General features: G+C 34.0%; 1 protein-coding gene across 5 annotated transcripts in view; it reads left to right on the forward strand.

Moving 5' to 3' along the window:
• The window catches only part of AP3B1 (adaptor related protein complex 3 subunit beta 1), a 166389-nt gene that overhangs the window by 103908 nt on the left and 47943 nt on the right, over nt 1-14538 (forward strand). For all 5 annotated transcript variants that reach the window (XM_032206131.1, XM_032206134.1, XM_032206133.1 and 2 more), the window contains exons 21-22: nt 6503-6575; nt 7449-7555. In XM_032206131.1, coding sequence (XP_032062022.1) covers nt 6503-6575; nt 7449-7555 — 180 coding nt within the window. The remainder of the gene's footprint in view (nt 1-6502; nt 6576-7448; nt 7556-14538) is intronic.

The raw sequence follows: 14538 nt of genomic DNA on the forward strand, positions 1-14538 counted from the left end.
AAGAGGCTAGAAGTTCATTTTACTCAAGCCAACATTGTAGACCTAAGTCTGCTACCATGAACTGAATTCTGTTTGTCTGTCCTTCATTAAAAATAAATACATAAATAAATAAATAAAAATAAAAAATAAAACAATTTGTAGGTTATATTTGTAACTCAGAAGTTTCCATTTTAATATCAGTATACAGTGTTGAAAATGAAGTGATGCTCAAGCATTTTAAATCAAACTGGCGTATTTCAGTCAGGATTCCAGTATAGACTGCTGAGTAGTGAAAACAGGCTTCTTCCGTTGCATTTGATGCGGTTGTAGAAGCTATTGGACAAGTGTGTATCAAAGAGTTAAAAGGGAAGTCTATAAGTTTCTTAAATTACTTAAGTGTATTTCCTTCTCTTTTTTTTTCCCAGTAGAGAAGCCAAGTCCTCTCAGAATGAGCTCTTTGGTGCTAGGTGGAGCATGAATTAATTCTAAGAGTTTGCAGCTCCTCACAGTAGCACAGATATTTCCACCAGAATATAATAGGTACTCAGACCTGCTTAGCTCTGAGCAGCCACTACATACTACTGTATTCAAACGATTTTGTGTTCTCTCTGCTGCATTTGTCCATTTTTCTCAAAAAATCAGGGCCAGCCTTCATTATTTCTTTCACTACAATTATTTAAGCTGTTCTGGTTCTTTCACAGGATATGTGAGGACTACTAGCATAAAGAAGCATTTTGTATTTAAAAACAGCGATCAAGAATGTAGGAGAACCGGAATGTCCAAGAAGCTTGTTTGGGATTGTTTTGTTGAAGTCAATGGAGAATTGTCAAGCCCTTGGATCTTAAGAAAAGAAAAAGAACCTTGCAGGAATAGATACTTGATTAAAGCCTTACTTGATTAAGAAGCACCTAAAAAGAAATGTGCTAGGAACAAAAGAAGTTTATAAGCCATTGACAGAAGACTTGATCAGAGTCAAAATGTAGAATTGAAAAATTGCAAAGCTTTTAAATCTCACCAAAAAAAAAAATAGCAAATATTAAAATTATGTGCATGGCAACAAAAAAAAAAAAAGGAGTCAGGGAGATAATTGATAAGATAGCATAGAGTTCACTATCCAAAAGCTAAAAAACTATGTTCCTTGAATTCTTTTTCACTAGGGAACTGTTAACATGGCTGATGGACTGGTATATGAAAACTGTGAAGTTTATATATACGTTAGTTATATATGAATTAGGAGTGGGGGGCTTTTGAACATAAAGGACTTTCACTGTACTCTGGTAATCTTTAGGACTATAGAGTTAGCTTCAGTTTAATTGATTTTGGATGCTTGAGTTTATACCTTGAGTGTTTCTGATGTTTGGTCATATTCAGAAGCATAATTAGGTGAGGGAATAGAGGGGAGAAACATGTATTTTGTGGTAGAAGTGACTATTGTTCTAAGTAGCTTAAGAGATTTTTGGAGAGTTACACATTTTGAGCCCCGTGATCATAGGTTGAGCTAACTAATGATAACCTTGACAGTCCTTCCAAGCTGGAAAGAAAAGCAATAGTTAACAATGTTTAAAGAATATTTTAGAAGTCTTGAGTGGAGCCCTTCTATCAAAATATATTCTACAAGAACCAGCCACCTTTTTTTTAATTCCATGAAAATCTTGTAACTTTTCTGCTTCCTTCCATCAGGAAGCAGACTCTCATCCAGGCCCTCAGAAATGCATATTTTTCTCTTGAAAGATTTTGTTGGAAAAAAAGTTGCTTATATTATTCTGCTATGGGACATTCTTAATTTGATCAGCATAGGTGGGAAAATTTTATATCGTTAGATACAAAAGATTATATATCCTTATAGATAAAACTAAAAATACCTTCTGAATACATATTGATGAGAGGAGTAGTTAGTTTGAACTGTATTACACAGATAACGTTCTGAGAGCTGACTACCATTCTCTGTGTTTTGTTAGTTACCATTGCCATGTTTAGCAGAATTTTCATAATAAACAAGGTTTGATTACACTCACATGGGAGCTTAATTTGTGTATGCATCCATGCATTTACAAGCAGAAAAATAGGTTACAAAAGCAGATTTTTTTTTCTGAATATATTATTAATATTTTTTTTTTTCTTGAAGAATTGTTTTGAAAAAGCAGTTGTGTTCACCGTAACTGAGCTGCAGTGAGTGGAAAAGTCACTTTCTTGTGCTGCAGTGTTTTATATCATTTTGAAATATGGGTAGTTTGAGGTGTTCAAATACATGATGTACTCTGAGCATATACTGTAGAGCTAAAATGCAGATTTCAAGATGCATACGTAAGTAGATGTCTCTACAGTGGGATTTTAAAATCAGCTACTATTGACCTCCTTATACAAGTATAATACAGTCACTCAGCTGTTAAAAACCTGATCCACTATTTAAAAAATATACAAAAACAAATTGTCTATCTTTCTGCCTGATCTCTTTTCAAGTGCTAACACAATGGAAACAGTGGGTGATCTGTCAATGCATTTGGATTGTCAATGATGGTTTTGTATAAATATTGGGAGGATAAGAAATAAAATTCACACAGCAAAATATGATTTCATCTGCCTTTTCTCTGCAGCTCCATGGCTCATGCTGCGGTGTGAAATTCTCATTTTACACACTTTGCAGGCGGAGCACATGAATTATGCATTGAGCAAGAGAAATCTCCTGCTTCAAGTCCTATATGCATTTACCAGGTTCTATCTCTATTACCAAGATGAATTGTAAATGGAGAAATGTTTGATGGAATATAGCTTAACTTCTTTGTTTAGTATTCTGCTTTTCCTGTAGTGAGCTCTCCTGGTAGGAAACTGTTTGGGTTCTATTGTAGATTTATTTCAAGAAAAAAAAAGGAAAGAAAAAAAAAAATAAGAAAAATTATGTTACAGGGGAATGCCAGACATGTCAGAACCTTTTTATTGTCTTGATTTGGAATGCAAAGCTTTTTTCATTCAATAGAAATATCTGTTGATAGTGTTTGTTGCAGTCATTGGCTATTTATTATTCCTAGAAAGCCAATCAATTTTCTTTTCTTTGAAAAATAAAAGAAAAAATAATCACATGTCTAATAGACAAGACAAATTTAACTAGATTTCTTCAGTGTTTTAGCACAATATATATACGCATGTGTGTATCTGTATGAGTGTGTACACACACAAGTAGCTGAGTATTTATTTAAGGTTGACACACTTGACTGAAGTAGAAAATAAGACTTCAGTATACTTTAATATTAGCTTTATCTTGATTTAGTTTGCCTCTGATTTTACATTTCCCAGATGATAGGGTTGTTTGTTGTTTGCTTTGTTGTTTGTTTTTGTGTGTTTGTTTTATAGTAAACTGATTGTACTTAAGTACAGTGTACTGATAAAGTGTGCTGTGTAAGTTTTTCTTGCCATGCATTACCTCAATGTAATGTTTCTGTACTTGCATCTTTATTTTATTTTATTTCGAAATATAAAAAGTTTTGTGAAATATTTTTTTCAGTTCTAAAGATTAATCACATCATAGACTCAAAACCAGTGCATAAATACATTTTATGTTATCAAATACATATCAAGCTTTGTGTTGTACTTAGTAACCACTTTAGAATGATAAATAACAGGAAAAAAAACTAAAACTAAAAAATGTTTTCTGTATTCTTTGCGTCATAGAATGTCTTACCTTAACTGTCTTCAGTAAACAGATGAACAGTAAGAGAATTTATTGAATCTGACTCTTAATTTTTTTTTTAAACTTATTTTACTGGGCAATATTTTTGTTAGCAAAACTCAAACACATTCAAAATTTTTATCCTTGTGGTATCCTCTTATATGAGTAAGCCACTTTTAATAGATTTTAACTGGCTGCATAATAAAAGGGAATGTGAAAATCCCTTCCTCACTGGAAAGAGGAGCAAATACTAAAACTAGCTAAAAGTAATCTTTGAACCTTATTTTGTAGTTGATGAAAGAAGTTAATCTTATGGATAGATGGAGGTAGAAAGTGAAAGAGTTGGGATTTTTTTTTCTTATCTATTTGCTTAACTGTGTTTTCTTTTATATTCAGGTGTCCCAGGATTTTATAGTTCACAAACTAAGTCAGTTATGTTACATAAAGTGCAGTAAAAGAGTTTAAGATAATGTGTTTCATAGCTGAATGTTCACAACATGGAGCTTAAAAAAAGACTTGTTATTGATTAAAATAATTGTCATTAAATAATTTCTCTGAGGCTTCTTAGACTTGAAGTAACTCATACTTCAAACAAGATCATAGTGCAGAAATAAAAGTAAGCACATAATTCAAGTAGCACCTGTCATTTATAAAGTATACTGTATATCTTCATTTCACATATGAGAAAAAATAGCAAAAAGCAGTCAAATAAATGGTCAATAACCTCACTGGAAGACAAAATGAACTCTTGTGGTTGTGACCAAGGTGGCACTCAGGAGAGACGGTTCTTCAACAGAGTCCCCCAGTAATTCTGGACAATTCACATAGGGAATGGAATCATATTAGGACAATTTTTAATATATTTTATAATATTTCCTTGGTCCAGAGGGATGTCATGGGTCAAACAAACCAGTGATCATAGAACACTCAAATAGTGTAGTAGTACAGACCATTCAAGTATGTTGATTTAATAAAAATAAAAGTAAGTGACTTCCATTCTACTCTGTCCACAAGAGTCTTCTCCTTCCAGAATAACTAAAGAACATCTGTAATGACCATGTAAGTGAACACTGTCAGTTTGAATCATAGAATAATTTGAGTTGGAGGGGACCTTAAAGATCTCCCAGTTCCAACCCCCCTGCCATGGGCAGGGACACCTTCCACTAGACGAGGTCTCCCAAATGAACATCCAGCATAGTCTTGTACGCTTCCAGGGATGGGGCATCCACTGCTTCTGTGGACAACTTGTTCCGGTGCCTCTCTCAACCTGCTTGCCATACTACTTCTGATGCAGCCCAAGATACAGTTGAGCCTTAGGTTTATTGGAAGAAAATGAGGAGCAGTGTCATTTTGTTCTAGGTAAACCCAGTAGTCATTAATACCAATGGCTTAGCCTAGTAAGAACATTAATATGGCTTCTTGTGTGTTCTTCAGAGGGAACCACGGAAATTCTCACAAAACTAGAAAAAATGAACCCAGCATTAGTGTTAGCCTGCGACTGACTGTGAGACTAAGGGACTGAAAGAAAGGGGAAAAAAAGAGGGGTCATTCTGCTGACAATCAAAGAAAATGAACCTAGCTGCTGAGCTTTTGAGAGTGTCTCCAGGCTCCTTTAGGAAGTTGTATCCTGAGTGCCTCAAAGGACTGTGACAGCTTGTAAGTAAAGCTTAAGAAAGCCCAGGATGGGCTTATGGAATTTTAGTGTTCTGTTTAGATCCATTTCACTGATTAGAAAAGCTAAAAGAATAATGCACATGTGTATGGATGTGGCTGTCACAGGCTGTTGAGGACAAAACTGGTAAACTGCAAAGTTCATGGAAGTGGAACTCCTGGAAAGACTACATTTAAATTCTTGCAGTAGCTTGAGTAATGAGCAGAGGCTTAAGGTCTAAGGGCAGTTGACAAATTTCTCTGAAAGAATGATGAAGCCTGCCGTCTGGTGACTGAGCCAGAGAGACAGACCAAAGGCAGAGTTTTGCAGCTGATCCAGACAAAGGAGGCTTAAGAGTGGATTGGGAATAGCATGATGAAAAACTGTCTTATGAGCATCCAGTGGGTAACGTGTCCAGACTCTGTCAGTGTCCAAAGATCAATCATGTTTACTAATCCCCAGTATCTGGAGCCCATTTTGAGCTGCGACTCATTAAAATCTGTCTTGAATCATCTCTGTCTAGATGTTCTGTAGATACGACCAGTGTTCACTCTTATTAGTCATGTCTGCAACTTTTGATTTAGCTGTATTGCAACAAATTTTTTGAAACTGTATGTAAGCCAAGTCACTGAGATTACTCTATTACTACTCTACTCTGCAACTGTATGCTGACAATACTGGCAATCTTTGTATTAGAATTCATCTTACAGCTTAAAATTGCATTGTTTTTTTGTGTCAAAAAATTAACTTTTTGTTGACTTTCTCCAGCAATTAAGTAGTATCCCAGTACATGATAGGACAGGTTTCCCTTCTCCTAGAAAAGTGCAAATAATACCGCTTCCTTACGATTTGTTTTTGCCCTGTTTTTCATACAGAAACAGAATATATTTTTTAAACATTTCTGTCTCTAATGGTATCAGCAGAAGCATCTGATCTGTCAGCAAAAGTTGTCTTTCAGTTACTGTTATTAGTATTAGACCAAAGCATGGGCTTGAGAGGAGTGAAATATAACTTAAATGTAGAGCTTGGGTTCAGCTTCTGTGTACAAACAACTCTGTCTCAATAGGTGAATTCTTTGAATGCTAAGTTCTGGAAATGGACACATTTTTCTTCTAAAACAACAAAAATACACTTTGCCACTATAGAAGTATAAAATACCATTCTTTTGTTGATATGATAAAAGATTAAATATTCATCTATTTTGACAGAAAGAAGAAAAAACTGCGCAAGATAGAAAAACTCCAAGTAAACAAGACGTATTTCTCTTAGATTTAGATGACTGTAAGTATCTTGATTGAAGCCTTATATTTTCTATGGCTTAGATTCAATTCCGTTAACTCAGTGAAATTTTAAATGTCTTAAACATTGATTCTGTTCGTTTATTATCCAAGCTTCCTGACCAAAAAAAAATATATGTATATGTGTACTGCTCAGACTAGCAACTTTTTTTTTAAGCATATTTTTTATGATACATTATTTTGTTTATTATAGCACTGAAAATTAGTTTCAAATTTTGGAACGCATTGGGATGTAAAACATTTATTTTGAAAATTTTGTATATCTAGATTTGTTTTCCATTAAAGTGGGCTTATTTCCTCAGGTAACAATGGATGTTTCTTTTACAACATCTTGTGCAATTTATGAAGCAATTATGCTACTATAACAAGATACTAAAAATATCAATTTAAAAAAACAGGTTAAAATGTAGTTTTGGAAGTGTACAGTAGAGCTAGTGCTGTTTTTTTCTATGGTTTGTAGTGCAGGTCTTCAGATTTTCTTCTGTGTGTGCAACAAATGTTAGAGTTGTGTTAATATGTACTTTACACATAACTCATATTGAAAATGTGCTGCACGGTATAGATCAGATTGAAGGATAAAATGGAGTGAAAAAGTCAGAAAGAAGAGCAAAATATCTTCAGTGTAAAAAATGTGTGTGGTCTATACATCTATCAGTTTTATTTATATTTTCATTGTTTATATTGAGCATGTCTGCTATGTCTGGAGAAAATAATGTTCTATGATTAGGAGACATGAGCATGAAATAATTAGATCAAGACATAAAATCGTTTTAAACTTAATGAAAATAAGTTATTGTCCTTCCCATTACTTTTATTTGTATTTTTAGTTAAATGTCAATTGCCTTTCTAATTCTAGTCCACCCTGTGACAACTCCTGTGGCAGTTCCTACAGCAGCTGTTTTGTCCCCAAGTTTAACAGCAGACTTAGAGGGATTAAGTCTGTCAGGTTCATCGGTCATTGATGTAAGTAGCCTTTAAAAAAGGGGAGAGGGAGGTGTCTCAATTTAAGCATTTTGTATTTTTGAGGCAGTCATCAAAGTGATTTTTTGGAAATACTTTCACCTGTAAAGGTCCTGCATGGAATTGTGGTTTTCATGCAGTTCTGGCAGCTTTTTTGGATCCGTAATAATTGCATTCTGGAAGGTGGAGAAAATAATATTGCATATTTAAGAAGGATGCCTTCAAGGATTTTAACCTTCTCTTTCAATTTGTTTTTCTTTTTTCTTTTTTTATTTCTTTTTTTTTTTTTTCTCCTCTGCCTTAGGGAAATGTGTATTTACAAATAAAGCATCCAAACTACAGAAATCTTTCAAATCATCTAGTTGCTACAATATCAAAAATAAGCTACATAAAATCACATACTTGTTAATTCTCAGCCTGATTATTTACCGTACATAACTCCAATTATGACATTTTGCTACTTGGAAGTAATTTTTCACGAGTGTACGAATCATAGCCCCTGGGTGCAAATAAAAAGGGTATAGATTTACAATCAGTGGTGTATCAGTATGTGTCATGATTCATTCAGTTAGTGCTTTCTGCTTTGTAGCACTTTCCATTAGGGAATCTCAAAACTATAGGTATAATTAAGGTTAGCAAAGTCACGGAGGGCATTCCTTTGTTGGTGGAAAGAATAGTAGTTTGTGTTCTTGGTGTTGTTTAATTTATTTTAAATTTTTATTTTATTTTAATGTAGGGTTTTGTTCGTTTGTTTGCTTTGTGTTGTTTTTTTGTCCACTTTAAATTTGCAATTTAATAAGGGATTGGAGCAATATAAATCCTTGTGAAAGTTTGTGGGAGTGACGAGAATAAAAGAACCATGGACATTTTTTAGCCTAGCCTTATTTCTTACATGGCTGGTATCTAGAACCTACACTGCAGCTTTAATAATCTCTGTTAAGGTACTTCATGTTGGCTTTGGGAGCCATACATTTGCAAAATTATATAGTTATTAAATACTTACAAAGAAGGTGCAAGAAATTATCTTACTTAACAAATAAATATTTTAGCTAATTGTTCAGTTTTATATTTACAGGCTTTAAGATCTTGTGTTTAAAATATAAACTTGAAAGACTGTGGTGGGTATTAGCCTAACCTGAGAGAACTGTGATGCAATTCGAATTCCAAGTGGGCCAGTAACAATCCAGACACACGCTTTACCTGATGCATAGTCATTCACGTGTCGCACAGTCTGAAAATGCCTGGTGCTGTCTTATGTCAGTTACTCTGTGCTGTAGTATGCAGTGCTAGGCAGAAAAGACCTGACTTTAATTGTGCAGTTATTTCTGTGATTGCAATGCCACAATTTCTTGTTTGCCATCCTTAAGACCTTAACAGCTCAAAACACAGGCTGTCATCTGTTTCTCTTGTTCTGAGGCTAGCTTAAGAATGATTCTGGTCATTATGGTACTTAGAATTATCCTCTTTGAGGGTAAGTTAAAAATGGCGATCAGGGGGTGCTTGAGAACAGGACTTGTTCACCAAGTGTCTGGAGTCCTTTCTTCGTCTAAAATACATGAGCATTTTCCACTTCCTATGTGTACTTGCTTTCCTCATGATAACCATAAGTCATTGGCTTCCCCCATTCTTCAGAAGGTAGCTGCAATGAAGTGGATATATTAGGGAGAGCTGGAAGGTATAGGCTAAACAAAGGAAGAAATTCTGTATAAAAGGATTGATTCCACAAAATACTTCTTTCTTGGTACTGCTGAGTTCTTGGTAAAATATGGAATCAGTGAAGAAGCTAGACCATTTCCTCATACTTCCTGCTTTGGAAACAACATAAGTTACATCATCACTAATTGTTGCTGCCTGCATAGTGATTACCTGTTTTATAATTGTCGTTGCCATTGATAGTAGTTGCAGATGTCCATGAGGTCCTTTGCAGTGTTTTGTGTTCCAGGGAATGAAAAAAATTAAATACTAAGGTTAAAACTTGTTCTTTCAAATGATATCCATATCGTTAAAAGTTTTGTATACATGTATTGTGCAACACCATCAGGTAATTTTCTAAAAATTAAAATGTAAAAACAGTTTTTAAGACTTTATGTGGGAATGTCCCTCTTAAAATAGTATTCTGAATTTAATCTGTGGCCATTAGTTCTAAAAATAAGAAGAATAGTTGTCATACTTCAGAAAACTTTTTCTTCCTTCAGTTGGAGAGAAAATGAATTTAACTGTAGGGCACATGCCAAACTAACAGTGAGAAATTAATTTATTACTAGGCAATGGAGAGCATGGAGTAAAAATAGGTAAGTACAGTATATGACCCTAATATCAAAGAAATGTAGCAGCCACTTATCTTGGAATATGTCAGGCAGTCTATTATTCAAATCATTCAGGACTGTAATTAGATACAGCTTTTAGAAAACTTACAACTCTACATTCATAGCTGCTGAACATTATAGAAAGCATCAATACAAGAAGTGTTTTACAGTAATGCTCTAGATCTCTTCAAACTTGCAAACCCAAAATATCCCTGAATAGCAACTACAGTGTACAACCTGAGACTTTGTCCCACAGCTTATGCAGGTTTTATGACTCATGATTTCACATAAAACATTTACCTGTCATATAAAGACACATATAAGGATATTACAGTTTACTCCTGAAAAAAAATGATTTTTTTTTCTGGTAATTTATGGATAACTTTCTTCCTATTGTTTATGGAAAACATAGTAAATCCATGTTCATGCTTCTGCCCTGGTATGTGTAGTTTACCTTCAAGTGGGCCAGCTTAAACAGGTAACTAAGGCCACTGGAGGCTACTACTGAGGCTTTTATGCATGTACACACAGAACTCATGCATTTGGACTCAAATTAGTTTTAGATAGTGAAATACCCTTGAAGGCTTGAAAGATAAGTGAAGATATAGTACCAATTAAAAATAGGAATTGAGACCGCTGCAAGCCATCAGTGTAAAATGGAAATCTAAAAACATCAGAAATGTGTGTCATCCCTTAAATGGAAATTTTTGAAGAGAGAAAATATGGTCTAAAAAGCAAAACTCATAAATGACAGGGAGGGTTATAATGTGCTGGAAGAAATAGTATAGTGAGCAGGAACAGTTAAAGGGGGAAGAGGATGGGTATGGTTTCAGACAGAGAAGCTAGAGGGGAGTCATCATATGTTCCTGCAGTAACACAACTGATGAGAAAAAAAGCTGAACCACCTGTTCTTCTCTCATTAGGACTTTAGATAGTAAAAATGATTGAGCAACTGGTTCCGTAAATATCTAGAGCCCTAAGCATGCTACGTATGATAATTAAAAATATATATACTTCAGAAAAAAATATTGAGGAGGGAATGCTACTTTGGTAGCAAGAAATTTTTTATAGTTCAGAAAGGTGTTAGTGCAAGGGAGAACTGACAATTGGGTATGAGCTCTTGCAGCAGCAGCAGTTGGATGGAGCAAAAAGCTGTACCGAAGTATAGGTTGAGATGAGTAGGATTTGAGAGGAGAATATAAGGTATGTTCTTTGCCCCCAGTGCATGATAATTTGGAGAAAAGATCAAGGCTGAGTGATAAGTGATGTTCGTGATAAAAGCATACAGTAAAAGAGGGGAACGCTCTTGTGTTGAGGTGAGGAGTTACTTATAAAAAATATATTGCTGCAATAATTTAGCTTTTTCATCAATTATTATGCATATTGAGTTATGTCATAGTTGTAGAAGTGGTACTGCTTTACTTACTGTTTTGTTTTTTTTTTTTGTATATTCAGTGTGTTCTCTTGAAAGTATTATCTACAATAGGTTTTTATTATTTTCTTTTGCTCAGAATTCCATGGAATCTGTTTAGGAAAGGAGTAGTAAATCATACAGTTTCCTGTCCCTTGAATCTTCCACAGAACTCTTAACTAGGATCCACTTTGAGAACTTCTTTAGAGTGGTGATGCGTAGAGCAGAAATAATAGCTTTTGACAAAAGTCAAGGTCAAGCTGCAGACCTGTCAAGCCAGGTGATAAATACATTTAATTTCAAATTTAGCATACTTATGGAATTCCTTGAAAAACAGTAAACATGAACTCCCTCAGTATTCAGATAGAGATACTTTTAGAATAGGATCACCCCTTAAATGATATTTTGATTTCTCGTTTTTTGAGGTAATATTGGCAGGGCAAAACATTCTTATCATTTAGATTACTCTGTCTATTCAGTCTAATTCCACTATAGCAAGTATTACGACGGTCTCTGAAGTATATTCTATTCTTGTGTAAAGGATCTCTTCATGGAAGTACTGTGAACACAGGAACTGAAATAATGAATTATATCATCAGTCTAGTCTGTTACGCAGTTTGTGGGAAAGATTAGCTTGAGGTGCTTAAGAATTTGCAAATCCTACAGTAGAGAAATGAAAAGTAGTTCTTCCAAATAGTTATTGGCATGTACTCTGCTTCATGAGCTTTATTTTTTCAAAGCTTCGTTAACACTAATTATTATATAACTAGATTTATTTATAATTCGTGTAAGCTCTGGTCTGAGCTCTTCTTGTGTTCTTACCCCAGGAATGGCTATGTCATCAGAATTAACTTGTTAATGACATGAAAGAGCTATAGCGCAATCACTAGTGACAGCAGCAGACTGTATGGAATGGTTTGAATAGATTCTTGCTATTCTGCCCTGGGTTTGTAGAGGTAGTTTGAGTAATTATCATTGTTTTTTAAGTAGTTAGTTTTATATTTTTGTAAATACATATAGTCCCTAAGACACTGCTACATTTTTATTGTCGGATAAAAGTTGTTTCTTTTCTCAGTTTTGAATGTTAGCCACATCTTCTTTTTCATCATGTTTTTGTAGTGGTTTTATGTTACAGTAACCTGGGCTTATGGTCTTGGTATCATTTTATGTAGTTTACTATTTGCCCTCTTATTTTCACCTTCTTGTAGAAGATGTTACATCTTTTTGGTGTCTCACCATAGAAAAGCCTTTTCCTGCGTATGAAATGTTTATGTTATCCTTTTTCTGAAGCCCACCATTTTATATAATGAATGGAATTGGGGAAGTTTGTTGGGGTGAATGGGGGAGGAAAGGGTTGGTGGTAAGGTATGCTAAATGCATGCTATCCCTGTGCAACCTTATAACTTCTTTGCATTGTTGACCACACTTGTACATTAGGCAGAGTGTTTGTAGAGTTCTGCAGAGTTCTCTGTCTGACTTAATTTCTTAATATGAAGATTTTTCCATGTGGAACAGTTTTTAAAGTATGCATGTTGTTTCCACTTTTCTCTACGCTGTGCCATACAAGCTTTGTAACTAACATAATGCTCACCAGAAACAAATTTTGCAAATACTATGTTAGTAAGGTGGAAAATTTGTACCTCTGAAACATGTGAAAATGCATAGTCTTAAAGGTAACAGTTAAAAAGCAACTTTATTTTTGTGCACCCAAAATTCAGCTATTTAGTTGATTAGGTGTGACTGATGCTTTTGGTAAATCAGCCTGGTCCAGCAGATATAGAACTGGGTGTTACATATGGAAAATGAGTTCTATTTTTGGCTTACTACATGCTGTGTGATCTGGAGGGAGTAACTTAATCTTTTAGTTTTCCATCTGAAAAATGAGGATAATGATGCTTACTCACCTTGGGAAAGCACTTGGAGAGCTACAAATGAATGTAGCTGCTCATCAGCAGATATTAACCATTGCCAAGAAAGAAAAGGAACAAAACAAAGATCTCCCATATACTTAAATTTGTTATTCCACGTTTATAAAATTTGCTGTAGCAGATGGTGTTCTTAAAATGGTAATGCAACACATCCGTTACATTACATATTTGAAGTTATGTCCTTACATAAAATACTTATAAACACTTTTAAAAATGATAGATTATTTTTTTTAAAACTGCTATATGACTATTTTTTAAACTAACATACTTAACGTAACTAACATAACTAACAAACTAATTCTAGTTAGAAATCCATTTATCAATATTTTTAACGTTTATTATTGTTCGGGTCTTAAAAATACCCATCTTATGTTTCCAAATGCATTAATACTTAGCAAGCTTTACATTCAAGAATTAAGAACATTCAGCTTCTTTCCTTTCAAGCAGGTTAGAGAATTGAATTTGAAAGTTCAAACAGGATCGACCTCTCTTTCTTCTGAGTCAGAAATAAATCCTTGATATGACACGCTGGCACAAATGAAAGTATGCCCAGTCTGGGAGGCATATTTACTGTTACTATGGATAATCTCTTTGATTTAGTTGCTTACCGTGTATTTTAGTACTAGATGTTTTCCAGATTGGTTCTTTTATTTTTATATGCGTATGTATACACTTGTGTAGATATATATGTATGTATATGTATTAATGAATCATTAGGTAATAACTTGTATATTACTTAAATTGTATACAGATTAACCAGGTCTTTGATTAGTAATGCACCTTCTTTAATGCTGTTTCATTCTTGTCTTGGACTGAAGAAGATTAAAGCAATATTTCAATACTGTATTTAAAAGTGAAAAGTGCTAAAACTGTAAAGTAAGTGCAGTTAAAATATCAAAATCCTATATATAAAAGAGAAATGAAATTTGGAGTGTGGGGGGGAGACTTAAAAAAGAAACTCCTTTAGATAAATTACTCTGAGGAGACCCTTGATCTTTGTTATTCCTTCCATTAAAAATACTTTACTTAAATAAATACTTTACTTAAAACTAATTTTTTTTTTTTTTTTAGAATTAGATGCTTAATTCTGCAAAAGAATTCAAAGTAGTTGTTCTTTCCAACATGAAAAATATGTATATTATACTCCTTCAAATAGGACTGCTAAAAACAGAGTTGGTGCTATGTTGTTAAAAATCATGTGTAATACATGATGATGATGACTCCGTAAGTTATTCTGTAAACATGCAGCGATGATGTATGTAAAATAGCGTTTGTCTGTTTATGTGTTATACTATCTAACTCAGACAGAAGAGAGAGAGAATCTAAGCTGTATTTTTGTGT

Source organism: Aythya fuligula, chromosome Z (genome assembly GCF_009819795.1).
Source record: "Aythya fuligula isolate bAytFul2 chromosome Z, bAytFul2.pri, whole genome shotgun sequence".
Taxonomy (NCBI): domain Eukaryota; kingdom Metazoa; phylum Chordata; class Aves; order Anseriformes; family Anatidae; genus Aythya; species Aythya fuligula.